Source organism: Triticum dicoccoides, chromosome 1B, assembly GCF_002162155.2.
Source record: "Triticum dicoccoides isolate Atlit2015 ecotype Zavitan chromosome 1B, WEW_v2.0, whole genome shotgun sequence".
In the NCBI taxonomy this organism is placed as follows: Eukaryota; Viridiplantae; Streptophyta; class Magnoliopsida; order Poales; family Poaceae; genus Triticum; species Triticum dicoccoides.
Window position 1 is genome coordinate 325,148,218 of NC_041381.1, and position 16,737 is coordinate 325,164,954.

The 16,737-nt window shown below is 46.5% G+C and overlaps 3 protein-coding genes across 3 annotated transcripts; 2 read left to right on the forward strand and 1 right to left on the reverse strand.

Moving 5' to 3' along the window:
- Positions 1 to 2,049: 2,049 nt before the first annotated feature.
- On the forward strand, positions 2,050 to 6,928 carry LOC119333077 (UDP-xylose transporter 1-like). The gene is made up of 8 exons (XM_037606105.1): positions 2,050 to 2,325; positions 4,921 to 5,085; positions 5,234 to 5,418; positions 5,504 to 5,571; positions 5,666 to 5,798; positions 5,922 to 6,083; positions 6,179 to 6,454; positions 6,535 to 6,928. Exons 2-8 carry the CDS (start codon positions 4,962 to 4,964, stop codon positions 6,664 to 6,666), a joined length of 1,080 nt encoding a protein of 359 aa, XP_037462002.1. The 5' UTR covers positions 2,050 to 2,325; positions 4,921 to 4,961; the 3' UTR covers positions 6,667 to 6,928.
- A 656-nt stretch (positions 6,929 to 7,584) lies between these two features.
- LOC119333088 lies at positions 7,585 to 9,535 on the forward strand. Its single transcript, XM_037606113.1, has 3 exons — positions 7,585 to 7,941; positions 8,284 to 8,823; positions 8,904 to 9,535. The coding sequence occupies exons 2-3, from the start codon at positions 8,364 to 8,366 to the stop codon at positions 9,374 to 9,376; spliced, it is 933 nt and encodes a 310-aa protein (XP_037462010.1). The 5' UTR covers positions 7,585 to 7,941; positions 8,284 to 8,363; the 3' UTR covers positions 9,377 to 9,535.
- A 1,306-nt stretch (positions 9,536 to 10,841) lies between these two features.
- On the reverse strand, positions 10,842 to 13,697 carry LOC119304636. The gene is made up of 2 exons (XM_037581606.1): positions 13,184 to 13,697; positions 10,842 to 11,252 (listed from the first exon to the last, which is right to left on the reverse strand). The coding sequence occupies exons 1-2, from the start codon at positions 13,633 to 13,635 to the stop codon at positions 11,246 to 11,248; spliced, it is 459 nt and encodes a 152-aa protein (XP_037437503.1). The 5' UTR covers positions 13,636 to 13,697; the 3' UTR covers positions 10,842 to 11,245.
- Positions 13,698 to 16,737: the final 3,040 nt, after the last annotated feature.

Here is a 16,737-nt window from a genome sequence, read left to right on the forward strand (position 1 = left end):
GATAGAACTTGAGGGATTATTTGTTCTACCTTTAGCTCCTTGTTGAGTTCGACACTCTAATTTATCAAAGAAAACTACAAACGATCCCCTATACTTGTTGGTTATCACTACACAGCATGTCATATATGATAGAGCCTATGGCTGAGGCATAGGGAACGACTTTCACCCTTTCTCTTTCTTCTGCCGTGGTCGAGTTTTGAATCTTAATCAACTTCACACCTTGCAACACAGGCAAGAACCCCTTTTTCAACTGGTCCATTTTGAACTTCTTCACAACTTTGTCAAGATATGTACGTTTTGACAGTCCGTCTTGATCTATCTATGTAGATCTTGATGCCCAATATGTAAACAGATTCACCAAGGTCTTTCTTAGAAAAACTCTTGTTTAAATAACCCTTTATGCTTTTCAAAGATTTTATATCATTTTTAATCAATAATATGTCATCTACAAACAATATTAGAAATGCTACAGAGCTCTCATCACTTTCTTGTAAATACAAACTTCTCCATAAGCTTGGATAAAACCAAAGACTTTGATCACCTCATCAAAGCGAATATTCCAACTCCGAGATGGTTGCACCAGTCCATAAATGGATCGCAAGAGCTTGCATACCTTATTAGCATCCTTAGTATCGATAAAACCTTCCGGTTGCATTATATACAATTCTTCCTTAAGGAAACCATTAAGGAATGCAGTTTTGATGACCTTCTTCCAGATTTCATAATCTAAAAATGCAGCAATTGGTAACATAATCCCAACGGACTTTAGAATCGCTATAGGTGAGAAAGTCTCATTGTAGAACTTTGTCGAAAATCCTTTGCAACAAGTCGAGCTTTATAGAGGTGACATTACCATTAGCGACTGTCTTCTTCTTAAAGATCCATTTGTGCTCAATGGCCTTTCGGTCGTCGGGTAAGTCCACTGAAGCCCCCATACTTGGTTTTCGTACATAGATCCTATCTTGGATTTCATGGTCTCTAGCCATTGTTTGAATATAGGCCCATTATTGCTTTTTCATAGTTTGTAGGTTCACCGTTGTCCAACAATATGACTTCCAGGATAGGATTACCACCCCATTCAGGGGCAGTACAAGTCCTGGTCGACCTACGAAGTTCAATAGTAGCTTGATTTGAAGTTTCATGATCATTATCATTAACTTCCTCCCTAGTTCGTGTAGGCACCACAAGAACATCTTTCTATGTTGCGCTAATTTCCAATTCGAGAGAAGGTACGATTATCTCATCAAGCTCTACTTTTTCCCACTCACTTTTTTCGAGAGAAACTCCTTATCTAGAAAGGATCCATTCTTGACAACAAAGATCTTGCCCCCGGCTCCGTGATAGAAAGTATACACAATGGTCTCTTTAGGTATCATGTGAAGGCACATTTCTCCGTTTTGGGTTCGAGCTTATCAGGCTAAAGCCTCTTGACATAAGCGTCACATCCCCAAACGTTAAGAAACGACAATTTAGGTTTCTTGCCAAACCACAATTATTAAGCTATGGTGTTTCAGGTGGCGTGTGTTGTGAAACAATTCCTTATTGTTTTAAATGCATACTAAACTTGCAACTCAAATGTTCAACTCCACTATCAGATCTTATAAAAATTATCTTCTTGTTACGCTGATTCTCTACTTCACTCTGAAACTCTTTTAAACTTTTAAAATGTTTCAGACTTGCGTTTCATTAAGTAAATATACCGGTTCATTATCAAGATGATGTGCCGATTCAATCTCCCAGAGGTGCTCATAGGATAAGGTGTGCGTGTGTGCATTCATAGGGATGAGTGTATGCACGTATGTAGAGGCGTCTCTCGTGTTTTTAAAAAACCCTACTCTACACCTTTATTTGAAGCAATAAGTTAATGCCGGGCACATTTCTTCCACGGACCCAAATTCCTAGAACCCGGAGAGTAGCCGTGCGTGGGATGCGTGTACCAAAGGCGGGCCCCACTTCCCAGAGGGTGAGGGCGTCGGAGGCGAAGCGACGAGCAGACGATGATTGTGACGGCGGGGCGGGCGGGCGCCTGAGTTGTTCACCACCTACCCTCCCCCGTCTCTCGAAGACTTTCCACCCAACTGATCACACCAACAGCAACAGCTAGGCACAGCCCACGAACAAACTGCCGTTGAGAAGGCGAACCATTTCTTCCTCCCCGGAGACACGCGGAGAAACTCGACGACTCCTCTCCCTCCCCACTTTAGTCCCGAACTCCCGATCGGGAAATTTCAGCGGAGGCGCAGCATCTCCCTGGGCGGAGGATCTCGGGGCCCGGCGGAGAAGGTGGACCGGCATCACGCCAACTAATCGAGCCAGAGCCGAGAGGTACGTACGTGCGTCTGTTCGTTTCTCCGGGTGGTTTTCCAATCTTATCTGCTGCGTGGCCGCCTATGGTAGCAATATAGTGCAGCTGCTTACGACCGATCCAAGGGAAGGTACTCTCTGTTCTTTCGTCTACCGAAGCCAGGTTATCGTCTGTTCGTCTGGGCAGCGCCGATCAGTCGCCCCGTTTGCGGCGGCGGCGGCAGCGGTGCTGCTTCTCCGGAGAATCCGCGAGGTGTTTGCCCTGCCACAGCACTGCTACACCGCTAGGTTACCGGACGAGTAGAGCCAGCGCCGCCGCCTGCTACGGACGGGACGCGTACTTTTCGTCTGGCCTCGTCGCCGGCGCCGTGCCTGCTCGAGTGTACGCTACGAACCAACTGCGCCCTGGCACGTGGCGTCCATCGGTGGCTGGCGTGGCGGCGCGCTGAACTGGCCACCCATTTGTCCTACTATGAGCCCAATTGTTGGCAGGTGTCACCGTCCGTCCAGGCGGAAATATCTCTGCCTGTTTCTTCTTCTTCCGGGTGATAAGGAGAGGGGTAGTGTACGTTCAACTCTAATTGCCTTCTTCTCGGAGCAAATGGCGCGACCGGATTTATTGCTTGCCCTTTGTTTCACCTCGTCGTATAATTATAGCATTGGATCCCCAGTTCTGCCACATCCGATCTGGAGATTGTACTTTCTGCCTCTCTCTGCTAAGGTTTGACTTGTACATTAAGTAAACGTGGTTAAGGAACTTGCATGATCTCCCCGGTGTTAGAAGGGAGAGAGGAAGATTGGTGGAATTGATGTTTATTGATTGAGCCTCGTGGGCATATATATAGAAGTGTATGATCAATTTGAAGTACTACAAGACAAACTAGAATAATTCCTAATCTATCATATGTTTCCTAGTTAATCAATGTATTCAACACCCGGGATATGGCCCCTACACTTTAGTTTCAGATTCAAACTTTCTATAGTACTCCCAATCTAAAAAATCTTATATCAGGGAGTAATGTTTAGGCTGTGTTTCATATTGAAGTATAAAAAAACCATAGTACTGAAAAACTTAAATATTTTTGCATGTAGGTATAAGATACCACAATTTTGATATATCACGGTATTTTGAAAGTATTGAGAATACTTTAAGCTGTTTGGCTGGTGCTGCATATATCAACGTAAATTGGCTGGCTAGCCGTTTTCTCCTTAGTCCAGCAATACACACTTTCTATTGTTCTATGTTTGTGTAATATAAATAATTATAGATTTTATTCGTCGGTCCAACTATTTCATTTGCAATATCAACACCTTAATTCCGGACGACAAAGATTTACGATTATTGACAGCATTTCATGGAGGAATTAACGTTCAAATTCGAGTTTCCATGCTAGGTCAAATCAAGGAGTACTAGATGAGTGCTAAGTAACTGAGTGAGCTGTCACACACGTGCTGACTGGTGAAGTGAGTATTCGGACGTATAGGAGGAGGAGCATCCGTAGCATCTTTCGGTAGTCGATGTGCCTAACAGTCCATCCTATGCTCTGATGTGACCACCCAACGAATGTGCAGACCAGTCATCGGTAGTACTATGAAACACTAGAATTTGACACTCCAAAGCTGCCATTGCCTTGTCCCAGTTGTGTACTAGTACTACTACCTGTGAAGGACCACTACCATGTCACTGTCTATTGTAGTGTTGCTGACAACTGTTGTGTGGTAGCAGTTATCTTGTACAGGTGCTAAGCATGTCATGTAGATAAAAAATCTGATGTGACAAAATAATTAAGAGGAGAGAGATGGGTTTGGTGACCCCAGAAAAAACAATGCCAAGCGGGCAAACCTAGAGCAAACATTTAAAGAAGCAAGCTCACTAATGCATGAAAGAGTTTAGTAGCTAAGTCATTAAATGTAGGGAGCTTAGCAACAACAACTTAAGCACCAATGCATTCGGGACTACAGTTGTTTCTCTGATACAGGTTATCTAGAGATGTACCGAGACTTTTTGTTTATGGTCCTCTCTACAATGTGTGGAGAATCGACACCTGTTTACGGAAGTGTGTACATGATTGAAGGATACGGCGAGGGATACTTTTACCCAACATGGATGGCAGCATGATCATAGAATTGGCCCACCTCCGCTTTAGGCATTATACAGTCTCTACATGTTTCTTTGTATTTTGCCTTTTTAATTTTCGTTTGTGTGAGAGAACTTGTTTAACCGAAGAGAGCTGTGTGCATCGTAGTTATGCAGAGTCCGGGTGTAATGCTTAAACCTTTTAAGTAATAAAGCACCTTTTTTCAAAAAAGAGTTGCTAAACTATTTAATGTGCTTAGCACCTCATCTAAGCAACTATCCATGGGAAGAGGTCTTTAGTGAGTATTATAAAGATGAAGCCACGTGAAACTTTAATTTGTTTTACTGCTTGACGTGGCAAGGATTTTCTGCGGTGCCCATGTCAACGCTGCGTTTCCATAGACGAACTCACGTGGTTCCCTGACGGATAACCGTGCTATAAAAACTTGTCAACTTAACCATCTTCTGCTCGCTCCTACTCCAGGGAGTGTATATCATATAGCTTGTGATTCACCAACTGGGCCTTGATCTACCACCAGGGACAGGACAGGGAGGAAGCGGTTCAGAAGACGAAGAGGAGATGTCGTCCGACGGCGGGGGCTCCCAGATGGGCGTCGCCGGCGCGCTGGGCCTCTCGGTCACGTCGTCAGTAGCCATTGTTATTTGCAACAAGTACCTCATGAGCACCCTTGAGTTCTACTTCGGTTAGTACAACTACTTTCAGGGTTTTAGACTCTCGGTGCTGCTGCTGCTTACTCCGTTCGACAACACTTTTGTCATCAAGTGCACAAAATGGACATTTCGATCTTTGAACTTTCTGATCTGTGTGTGCTTGAAATTTGGATATTGCAGCGACGACACTGACGAGCTGGCACTTGCTGGTGACCTTCTGCACGCTTCACATAGCGCAGCGCCTGCGCTTCTTCGAGCCGAAGCCAATCGACGCGCAGACTGTCATCTCCTTTGGGTTTCTCAATGGAATCTCCATTGGCCTCCTCAACCTTTGCCTTGGCTTCAACTCAGTTGGCTTCTACCAGGCAAGCCACCCAAACTGCTGATGATATCTCATACCATTTCATTTGTTTTCTTACTCGTGGATTTGCTATGTTTGTCTTGCTACAGATGACCAAGCTGGCTATTATACCCTTCACCATGCTCTTGGAGACCATCTTTCTGAGCAAGAAGTTCAGGTGCTTCTCAGATTCCTTCTCGCATTAGGCTTTTTCCTGATCATCTTGTAGCAAGTTCAGCCTTTCTCATGCTCCACAATCATTAACCGTGCAGCCAGAGCATCAAGGCCTCTCTCATGGTCCTCCTCCTGGGAGTTGGCATCGCATCGGTCACTGATCTCCAGCTCAATCTCCTCGGCTCAATCATCGCAGTGCTCACCATCGCTGCGACCTGTGTCTGCCAGATCGTATCCTTGTGCTCTGCCCCTCCATGAAACTCAAGCTATCTAAGCTAGTTGTTAGACTGTTCACATTTGCAGTTGCACCCTGAATATTCGTGTTCATGTCGTCTTCCCTGACCTTGAACAAAGCTGACCAACCAAATCCAGAGGAGGCTCAAGGTGTCTTCCACTCAGCTACTGTACCAGTCCTCCCTGTACCAATCCGCTGTGCTGCTCATCACCGGCCCCTTCGTCGACAAGCTCCTGACAAAGAAGGACGTCTTCGCGTTCGAGTACACATTCGAAGTCGTGGTACGTACTACATGTGCAGCAGCAGCAAGAACTGAACTTGTTGATGTAAAAGATGAATAAAATTGAGCTGCGCTGAACCAACTTTCTGGGCGCAGGTGTTCATCCTGATGTCGTGCGGGATCGCGGTGAGCGTCAACTTCAGCACCTTCCTGGTGATCGGCACGACGTCGCCAGTGACGTACCAGGTGTTGGGCCACCTCAAGACGTGCCTCATCCTCTCCTTCGGCTACGTTCTCCTCAAAGACCCCTTCACGCTCCGCAACCTCGCCGGCATCCTCATCGCCATCTTCGGCATGGGCCTCTACTCCTTCTTCTCCGTCTCCGAGAGCAGGAAGAAGACCGAGGGCGCCACGTTGCCCGTCAACACCCAGGTCTGTACTTTTCCTGACACGTTAGTATCTGAATCTGGAATGGCGTATGACAAGGTTTTAACCGGCGTGTGCTCTTGCAGATGAGCGAGAAGGATTCGGCACCGCTCCTTGGCACGAAAACCTCGCCGTGGCAGGAGAGCAACGGGGTGGAGAACTTTGACGACGTGCCACGGACGGCGAAGAGCGCGTTTAGCCGGCAGCTGAACCCGTAGCTTAGGATGGATATGCTTTGGTAAGTTGGTATAGCAGCATCAGTATCTATTCTTTCCCCTTTGAGGTTTCTCCTACAATGATGAGAATTGCTCGATAATGAAAGTAATGGTGGTATTGTAAGGTGGTTCTAGGACCTAAAAAGTTCTGGAAGTAATGTTGGACAGCAAGTGCCAACTTCTCCTACAATGGTTGTAGGGCAGGGATCTCGCAGAAATTGCACCAGAATTTTTCCGGAAGTTCTGCAAAAGCTGCAATTTATCATGACAATTCTCTCGTTTACAAACTCGGAAAACAGCGAATGTCAATCTTTTTTTCAGAGAAAACGCAAAGGCTTGCTCCTCGATACATTTATAGGAAGAACTACGAAATATGCCCGTGCGTTGCAAAGGGAGAAGAAAAAATATCACATGATGTGCTGGTGCGTTACTACGGGTTGCTTTTTATTTTACTTTTAGGCCTTGTAGAATTTCGCTAAGTTATTAAGAAAATTGCGTTATTTACTTGCTCGCATCAATTTAAGCTGCTACTTGCTGTAGCTATTTTCAAAAAGGAAAGAAGATGGCAAAATAATATAAAGTTCCATCCTATAACCATAAGTAAATTCGGTCGTAAATCAAAGATAGCTTACTGCAAATAGTGGACTGTCCATGTATTCATCTTGACATAAAACATCTAATCATCTTGAAAAGCTACATATAGGATGCATAATGGGCCCGTTCGGAAGCTCTCCACGAGCTGGCTTCCGAAATTCGCTCCGAGGAGCCGGACCGAACGGCAACGCTTCGAGAAGCTGGCTCCGCGGAAACGAGGATTCGCCAGTGCAATTATCGCGGAGACGAGAAGCTAAGCTGGCCCAGCTTCGCCAAAAGCAGAATCGGGAGTTGCTCAAAATTACGGTAGTAATGCCACCGCGAAGTATACCGACTCGAATCGTTTCCTTCGACCTGGTGGCCCGACTCCTCTGCTCGTACAGAAAATGAACGCCCACGCTCCTCCTCTGCTCTCGCAACCCTAGCCGCCACCCCGTCGCCGGCCAGCCGCCACGCCGCCGCGCCGTCGCGCCGCCGTCCGCTGCCGCCCCTCGGATCTACGCATCGCCCCTCAAGTCTCCATCCATCGCCGCTCGCAGCAGCCTCCCGAAGTCGCCGTGCTGTCGTCTCCCCATCTGCCGCCACTTCCTCCGTTGGTCGCTGCCGGCAGCCGCACGAAGTACAGCTCCTGGACGGGCCTGGCCGCAAGATCCACGCCAGAGAAGCCGTTCCCCCCAGCTCAAGGTGAGCAGCCACCTCCCCCCTCTTGTAGTACTCTGATTCAGCCAAGTTCGTGTGCACACTGTAGCGCCAATTTCTTCTGATATGTTACTGATTCAGCCTAGTTCCTGTGCTGTGTGTAGCCCCAATTTCTTGTGATATGAATTGATTTCAGATCAAGTCAATAATTTCCTTATGTTGTCAGTACACGTTCATGCTGGTTACTGTTTATTTTCCATATAGTTGGGCACAAAATTATATACTGATGGATACTGATTTTGGTATCTATTTGTGAGATGGTACTGATTGTTTGGCATATATTTTTGAGGTAATGTGTATCCGTAAAGTAATATCATTTTTGTATAGAAAATGGGTCTGCCGAATGGACCGATGAGAATACTCGGATTATCGTGGAGTTGTTTGTGAAACAAGTGAAGGCTGGAAACATGCCAAGCACTCATTTGACACCCAGTGCATATGATGAGGTGGGAAAGGAATTCTTGATGAGAACTGGACTTGAGTACACACCAAAGCAAGTGAGGAACAAATGGACCAAGCTAAAACGTGAGTACAACACATTCAAGAAGCTCAAGTTGCGCGAGACTGGAGGGGGTTGGGACTTTAAGAAAAACACTGTGAAACAAGATAATGAGTGGTGGAAGAAGGCAAAAGTTGTAAGTTCTCATGCTTATGTTTCTCATATAAGAGCTTCTATTCCCGATGGCCCACCGAAAGTTAGGTACATTGGGAGGACGGGCATGACAACTCAAAATGTGATGGCGATATGTGACTTCGATATGCACTTTACTTATGCTTCAATTGGGCAACCGGGTTCTATGCATGATACAAATGTGTTATACCATGCAATTGAGAAGGACAGGCCCTCCTTCCCCCATCCTCCAAAGGGTGAGCATTTCTTTTCATTACAAGTTTACACATGATGTACTTTATCCTCCAACTAACATGTATGTGTGTTGTCTATTTAGGCAAGTATTACCTTGTAGATACCGGGTATCCTAATAGAGATGGATATCTAGCACCATACAAAGGAGAAAGGTATCATGTCCCTGACTTTCAAAGAGGTGCACCTCCAAATACTCCTAAGGAGAAGTTCAACAAGATTCACTCCTCCAAACGCAATTGCATAGAGAGAACCTTTGGAGTGTGGAAAATGAAATGGCAAATTCTCCTCAAGATGCCAAACTACTCATTCCAAACACAGATGAAGATAGTTGCAGCTACTATGACATTGCACAACTATGTTCGCCTCCATGACAAAGATGATATCCACTTCGTTCGATGTGAAAGGGATCAGGATTATGTTCCAACAATTCCGGATAGATATAAGAAGTATGCTATTCCTTCAAGTGCATCAGATGCTTCAACTTCGGAGGCAAGTGCTCCTGACATGGATAGGTTTAGGAATGAACTAGCTACCGCCATTGCTCTTGGTTGGTGAAGTCATGGTCATGTTGTATATATCTGTACCCGTTTTGATTTGCAAACAGATGCAAATTTGAGAAAGCTTTTGTCGTTGCTTTTGTCGTTGGACATATCTCAAACCTTGTGGTTCTTTATCTAAACTTGGTGAAATTCAAAAATCTGCATGTTCATTACATTATTTGCACTTGTACTACCCAAAACTACTCTCTGACTACCCAAAACTGCTCTCTGTACAGCCAAAATCGCAGAAACATACACAGAAAAAAATACAAGCAGCTTTGTAATCTGGCCTGCAGTACTCTTTTCAGCCCAGCCTACCTTCCTCACAAAATCGGGCCATCAAGCAGCTTCCCCCGAATGGGCTTCAGGCTCCCTTCCTGGGCTGCCAGCCCATGCAGCAGAACTGGAGCGCCCATAGCAGTCGAACGAACCTGGCTCCCGTGGGAAGCTGGCTAGCGCTGGCTCCCACGAGAAGCTGGCTTTGCAGGAGCCAGGCGACGTTCCGAACGGGGCCTTAAGCTACCCGATGGGGGCATAGCTACTACAGGACCTGATCCACCCTTTCAACATCAGAGTGTTATGAACCACAATCACAACCAGCAGTAGTAAAATAAGACCAAGGACATATTAGTGTAGGTTGCAGAGAACCAAATACCATGATTCAACCCTCCTTGTCTACATACCTCAAGTAGAAAATCAGCCGACAAAGTTCCGGCAAACTGTGGAACACTGTCAGATGAGTTGAATAGTTCACTCCAGGCTCTTCATCAGGTAACATTTTGATCTCTCTAAGCTTCAGTTTGGAAGGACCAATGATAACAAAAACTGATACCAACCATGAGCTAGAAAGGCAATATTGTAGCTCTGATTCGAAGGCCACACTATAACCGAGTCTTGCTGTATAATTCAGAAAGAGTTTAGAGAATTGCAAGAGTTGCGTTGGCATGGACTCTATCAAATTGCACAGTCAAAACAATTTGCTCAAAAGCTATGTGCTAAAAACGAAAACGCATAAAAACTGCATGCTGAAATGTTGTTGCGCCCATTGGCATTTAAATAAAATGCTAGTATATTATGGAGTCAGACCTCATCATCATGAACTACTGGAACAACATGCCAAAGAAGTGGTTCCCAAACCTAATTTTCTTTTCTTACCATGAAACTGCACAATCCTGAAATCTTGAAACGTGAATAATTACGTACAAAATTAGAACTGAATTTATGCAAGATAGTGTGAAATCTGGATGAAACAAGTAAGTCAAACACCATGTGAATCGACAGTGGAATCCATGTGAAATTCTCGAGGGAACTAGCTAACTTACTGGTGCAAATCCCCTTGGTGCATCACTTGGACCAGTTGAGTCTTGGATAGAGCTGCAATCAAGACACAGGGGGGAGAAGCGCTGTCAGAATTCTGCATTTATTGATGGGTCCATTGGAGGAACAAGGAAAAACTCAGGGGAAAGGGGACTGGCCATGAAATAAATTGGGCCTGGAGTCGTCGGAATTGCACGAGCTTGGTGGCCTCGAGGATGAGCCGGTGCAGCTTCTTGAGGTCGCGAAAAGAAAGGAGTCGAAAGAGTGAGAGAGGCCGGACCTGCAGGTCGATGTTGAGGTCCTGCCTGGGGTAGATTCCGGTCGAAGATCCTTCCTTCTTATGGCAGCCAAGTCCAATAAGAGGTTAATGTTGTGTAACTATAAAACTTGGTAGAGTTTAGTAATACTTGGATGGAAAAAACAAATGCTCTACAAGCATACAGCTGAAGCAGAATAGCTTATCAGACATGACTCTCTTTCAATTTCGCTGGTAAGTTGTAACAATAATACAGTAGCCAAAAGTCAACCCAATCAAGATAATACGTATGCTCCCCTCAGAAATACAACCTTAACTCCTAAAAAAAGAAGAAACAATGGTCAGTTTCATGCAAGAAATTCTAAAGAGATAAGACATAATTTCTCAACCTTTGGAAACAAAGATGCCGAAAAAGGGAAATTAGGGAGATACAGAGCTTATCCATGTGGAAGTGCCATCACACATCTAGCTGGACTGGATCCACTCCTTGTCAGATCCAGTGCAGTGCAACGATGTCATTTGGGGGAGGATATCCATGTTGGATCAACAGCTAACACTGAGCTTAAATTAGTTGAGCAAGAGTGTTTGTACTGCAACCTTGTTTTCGATCTCTGATTGAGCATCAAAGCTGAGCCCAGCATTAGTCGTCCAACCATGATGATGCGCCTCTTGCCGCCACTGTCCGTCACATGGCAGTTGCCGAACACAGCAGCTCCATTGGGAGGTTCGACATGCTAAGCTTTATGCACTTGCCAATGCAACCAAAAGTCCGAACTGATGAAAAGGGCTAGGCAATCCACATATACACTTCAACACCCCCTCTCACATGTGACGCGGAAAGTCAACATGTGGATAAACTCAGAGGTATGGCTCAAGAGGCTCATACATGGACACAGGGGGGCAGCAACAATTTTTAAATAAATTGCGAAAGCCAGGACTTGAACTCAAGACCTTAGCTCTGATACCATGTTAAGCTTCATGCACTAGCCAACGCAACAAAATGTCTGAACTGATGGAAAGGGCTAGTGCAATCCACATATAATGTAACACCCCCTCTCACGTGTCGCGGTGAAGACAAGTCAACACGTGTAAATGGAAGAGAGTGACGGCGCGCGAAACTCACATATGACTCAAGAGGCCTATACGTGGACACAAAGGGGGGCCACAAGAATTTTTTGGATAAATTGCGAAAGCCAGGACTTGAACTCAAGACCTTAGCTCTGATACCATGCTAAGCTTCATGCACTTGCCAACGCAACCAAAAGTCCGAACTAATGGAAAGGGCTAGGCAATCCACATATACACTTCAACACGACACACAGTGAGAATTCTAACAACAGCGTGATCCAACCTTCTCGGCTCCATGCCCTCCCCTCATCAAATTCAACGGACCCACGAAATGTGACGGACATGGTCTCCTCTAGTGCAACTGCTACATTGTTATTTTGAAACTGTACACAACCTCCAGGTTAGTCTAATTTGGGCCTTGTCATCAATCATTGATGCCTCTGCTACTGGAAGCGTAGCGGCACAAAAATAAAAGGGTTGGAACAATCTATCCTAAGCTGAAGGCATTGACCGAGCAAGTTGCACATCCTTGCACTCAGGTTTCATAACCAGCTCTAATGGTTTATCTTACAGACTTCACAATCCTGTGAGGGTTTTCAGACTGAGTTCATCATAATATCTGCTTCAAAAACTTATTCTATAATAAACTAACTAATTTGGCTTGTTTGCGACGAACCAACAACACGGAAAACAGTTAGTCAGTATATATCCTTAATTAGTCTGGTGACGGTGTGCTGACTGCTGAAGTGCTGAGCATGTGTTTAATGGCATGGGGTAGCTGTGGTGCGTCCTAGTTGCTATCAGTTGGATGCTTTCCCTCAGGGAGTTTTGCACCGAAACAAACTGCTAGCGTCGTGTAACTGGATGTGATATTGTGATGCATCATGTACCTACAGATTGCATCACCTAGAACTAATGGTGGCAAGCTGGTATATGATGAGCCGATGTTGATAGAGGAATTGCGCGGCGATGTGGTCGAATTGGTCGACTCTCATACAAATTTAAGCCCTCTTTCAACACTAAGAGCACCATGATTGTTGCCGATTTGGTAGCTGATGCAGGGGAACACTTGCAGGTAAAATTATCCTTAGGCTCCCTTTCGTCAACATCAGGGGGGGTCTCTAGCTACCAATTCTTCCACTATCAATTACGACCCGGGATTGAGTGCAGGAACTGGAATACCTGCTTGGACAGGGGGGCCTTCGGAGGAGAGCTCCGGTGGCGATGTGGGGGCACGCCGTGGTGCCGCAAGAGGCGGCCAGCGGTGGCCTTGCCCACCCCGGTGCAGCCGACGAACACCCACTGCACGCGCGCCCCGTCCTCCACGGGTCCCCTGCCGCCACCCCGGCACAACGCTTATCGCATCCACGGAAGCCAGGCTCGTCGTCGACGCCCCAGACTCGACCGCGCAGGCCCGGATCGCCCAGGACATCGCCGACATCTCCAAGGAACCGGAGATATTTTCCGCCCTCGCCCTTTTCTCTTGCCCTGCTGCTTCGTGTTCGAGTCCGAGACGACGACGAGGTCCTGGAGTGCTGGCTAGCGTCGTGGCGCCTAACAGTCGGAAAAATAGGGCGGAGGAGAAGGGGGCGAGAGATGAGGGCGGAAGAGGAGCAAAGGCGTGACCGGAGCATTGGTGCGCCGCCGGCCGGAAGGCCGGAAAGATGGCGGTTTCTGTTTGAGAGAAGCGCTTGTGTCGTTGCTCCTTGCTCGGGTGGAAGAGAAAAAAGACAGAAGGTGAGAGGAGGTTTCTAAAGCCCATTAGCATTGACGCTGCCCAGGCCCAGACAACGACGCGTTGTAACAGACGAATTCTTTTATGCGGAAACAATTTTAGTACCACCTTGAAAATAATACTGTACGGTGAACTGACTATGGTGAGCGGGCGGGAAGAAGCAATAGCCGTTTTATTATTAAAAAAAACAATTAGGAAAAAAATAGAGTTATAGGTGCACAAGCTTAAGACTACGCCGAAACGCAACAGCTGCTAGAGAAATATTACAACTATTAACACCAAACATATTTTGGTCACGATGCCACCTATTGAATTATGGACCTTGATAACTGCCACATGTGTGGCATATTAGAGATCCGCCCACATGCCATGTGTGGCATAATTAGGAGACAGCCCACACGGGTCGTGTGTGGGCGAACATTAGAACTACCCACATGTGTGGGCGCAACTACTTCGTGCCACACGCCCAACAAGTACTACTCATCCCCACCCCAGCGTGTGGCACGAAGCAAAAATGCCACCCGTGGGATGACGCTTTAGTTACCCCGGGGATGGCAACTTTAGTTATTCGAGATGGCAAATGTAGTTGTAAAAACATGGCAACTCTCTGTTTTGGTTAACTATAGTTGTCATCTCTAATTTATGGTAGTTGCCGTGTGTGATTTACTACTTGCCACATGTGGTTAGACGATAGTTGCCACGTGTGGTCCAACCATAGTTGCCATGTGTGTTTACCTAGTTGTCACATACGCTCAACTGCAGTTGTCATCTACCAACGAATAATAGTTGCTATGTGTGTTTACCTAGTTGCCACATACGCACAACTGCAATTGCTACCTATCACCGTACGAGCGTCATGTGGGCGAAAGAGCAGTTCACCCACACGCCGCGTGGACTGGATGGTGACTGTGTGGGCGGGAATTGGTTCGCCCACATGGCGTAGCTGGCAACCGCATGCTACGTGTGTCGAGCGCCCTAACGCCCACACAACACGCTATGCCCGCACGGCACGGAAATTCCAACAGATTCCTTCAAGATTCGTGCAAAACATAACAGACGAAGATCAAAGCGTGTGGGCGAAGTGTAGATATGCCACACATGTGGGCGTTATCATTTAGGTTGAATTATAGATGGGCTCATACTCCCTACATCCCAAAATAAGTGGTACAAAGTTAATACAAAGTTGAGTCAGTACAAAGTTAGTACAAAGTTGAGTCACATATTTTGAGGCGGAGGAAGTATAAGACAATAATTCCTGATTAATCTCTAATGCTCATGTAGGTGTATGGTAAGAGCATCTACAACCGGCAAATCCGACCCTTCAAACACCCACGGACGCGATCGGGCATGTTCACGGACAGTGACCGGTCACGCCTCAAATATTTGATTCTACAACCGTACACCTCAAATTCATATTATTACATGCAACATAAAACCGATTTTTAAGCGGAGCTTGTCTGGCAGCCAGCTGCGCTCCCCAGAGTGTTGATCCTGTCGCCGACAAGGTAGAGCAGGGCATGGGACATCAGATGGCTCACGGCACCCAAGGCATCGCCATCTCTCATGCCCTACTCTTCCTCGTTAGAGCCAGTAACCCGAACGGTGTCGGTGGACGTCAGATCGATTATGGATCCGTCCTAGGATGAGCTGGTGACATCCACCACTATCGGCGTAAATAAAACTAGGATGGTGACAGTCTGGCACGTTGGGCCTAAACCAAATTCGGTCATACGCCTTTCTTGGATAGGAAGGAAGGCTTTTGAAGGCTCCACAATATCCGGCGGACTTTGGCCTACGACAATAAGAGCGGCTCGAGACATGACGACAGATAGGCTCCCATGATTACTTCGCGGAATCCTCCCGGGAGCATGCATCAACACGTCCATAAAGAGAAGGCCTCAATCTCGGGGAAGATGAGCAGCAACCCATGCCGCGAAGGACGGCTACCGGCTCTAGGTGACAGGCTGAGGGTGTACGACCGGTCCTCACGCGTAAGCTCTGGTAGGATCCGTGTGGACAAAGTCATCTGCATCAGCCACAGTAAGATTTGCCTGCTGTCTACACTACTATAGTGGCAACACCTCGCTACCATCTGACGTATACGAATGGAGGAGGAAGGTAAGTACCCGGGGGGTAACACACTGCCCCGGGAGGTCGTCATCATCACTCATACAAGCATGCCATGGGCGACCATGCCACCATGGTACAAGCTAGGCTAGCCTATTCCAATGCATATTCAACCAATTGGAGCCTTCGACAGGTCCTCTATAACAGGCACATTGTAGCTCTCTACCATTGCAATAAGAAACAAGGCATGATTAGGGTATTACAACAAGAATGTGGTCCGAGCCTGGTAGTTCTTTCTATTCATCTGTAGTTTTTCTTTGACCAATTGTTCATCTGTAGTTCATCCCACCATCGTTCATCATAACTTAGTATTGTTAGATGTGTTCAGTCCCTGGCCGAACTCTCAAAGGGTTGTTTCTCACAACTCATATGTAGGTTCTTAGAGACCGACATTTGGTGCACCAGGTAGGGGACTAACACTACAAAAAAAAGACACATCCGTGACATTTTGGGCCGAACGAATTTTTTTCCTGTCATGCTTATGCCACTTCTATGACGATAATTGTGACAAAACCCGGTATCATCATAGATGTGGTGGCCTCCTACTTCTATGACAGAAAATGGGCTTTTCATCCTAGGCAGGCCGGAGACGTAGCTGCATGACATTCTTTGGGCCGTCCATGACGGAAAAAACTATGGTAGAAGTGAGGGCGAGGAAAATATCGGGGAGTTCCCGGTTATGGTGGGTGGTCGGGGGCCGAGTGATGCGCGTTTCTCTTGTAGACATACGCGCTTGGGTGCGAGGCGTTGGAGTCTAACTAAACCCGAGTGATCGATCGATCTGGCTGTTAACTGAACCCGATCGAGCAATTTCTTCGCTATTGCTGCTAACTGAAGCCGATCAAACCTATTGCCTCCTTCCCTTGATGAGTAG

Excerpts from the sequence above, each read along its gene's own strand:
- LOC119304636 (XM_037581606.1), bottom strand. The coding sequence starts at position 13,635 with ATGCTCCGGTCACGCCTTTGCTCCTCTTCCGCCCTCATCTCTCGCCCC.
- LOC119333077 (XM_037606105.1), top strand. The coding sequence starts at position 4,962 with ATGTCGTCCGACGGCGGGGGCTCCCAGATGGGCGTCGCCGGCGCGCTG. Across the intron at positions 5,419-5,503 it reads ACTCAGTTGGCTTCTACCAG|ATGACCAAGCTGGCTATTAT; the intron begins GCAAGCCACCCA and ends GTCTTGCTACAG. Across the intron at positions 5,799-5,921 it reads CGACCTGTGTCTGCCAGATC|CTGACCAACCAAATCCAGAG; the intron begins GTATCCTTGTGC and ends CCTTGAACAAAG.
- LOC119333088 (XM_037606113.1), top strand. The coding sequence starts at position 8,364 with ATGCCAAGCACTCATTTGACACCCAGTGCATATGATGAGGTGGGAAAG. Across the intron at positions 8,824-8,903 it reads CTTCCCCCATCCTCCAAAGG|GCAAGTATTACCTTGTAGAT; the intron begins GTGAGCATTTCT and ends TTGTCTATTTAG.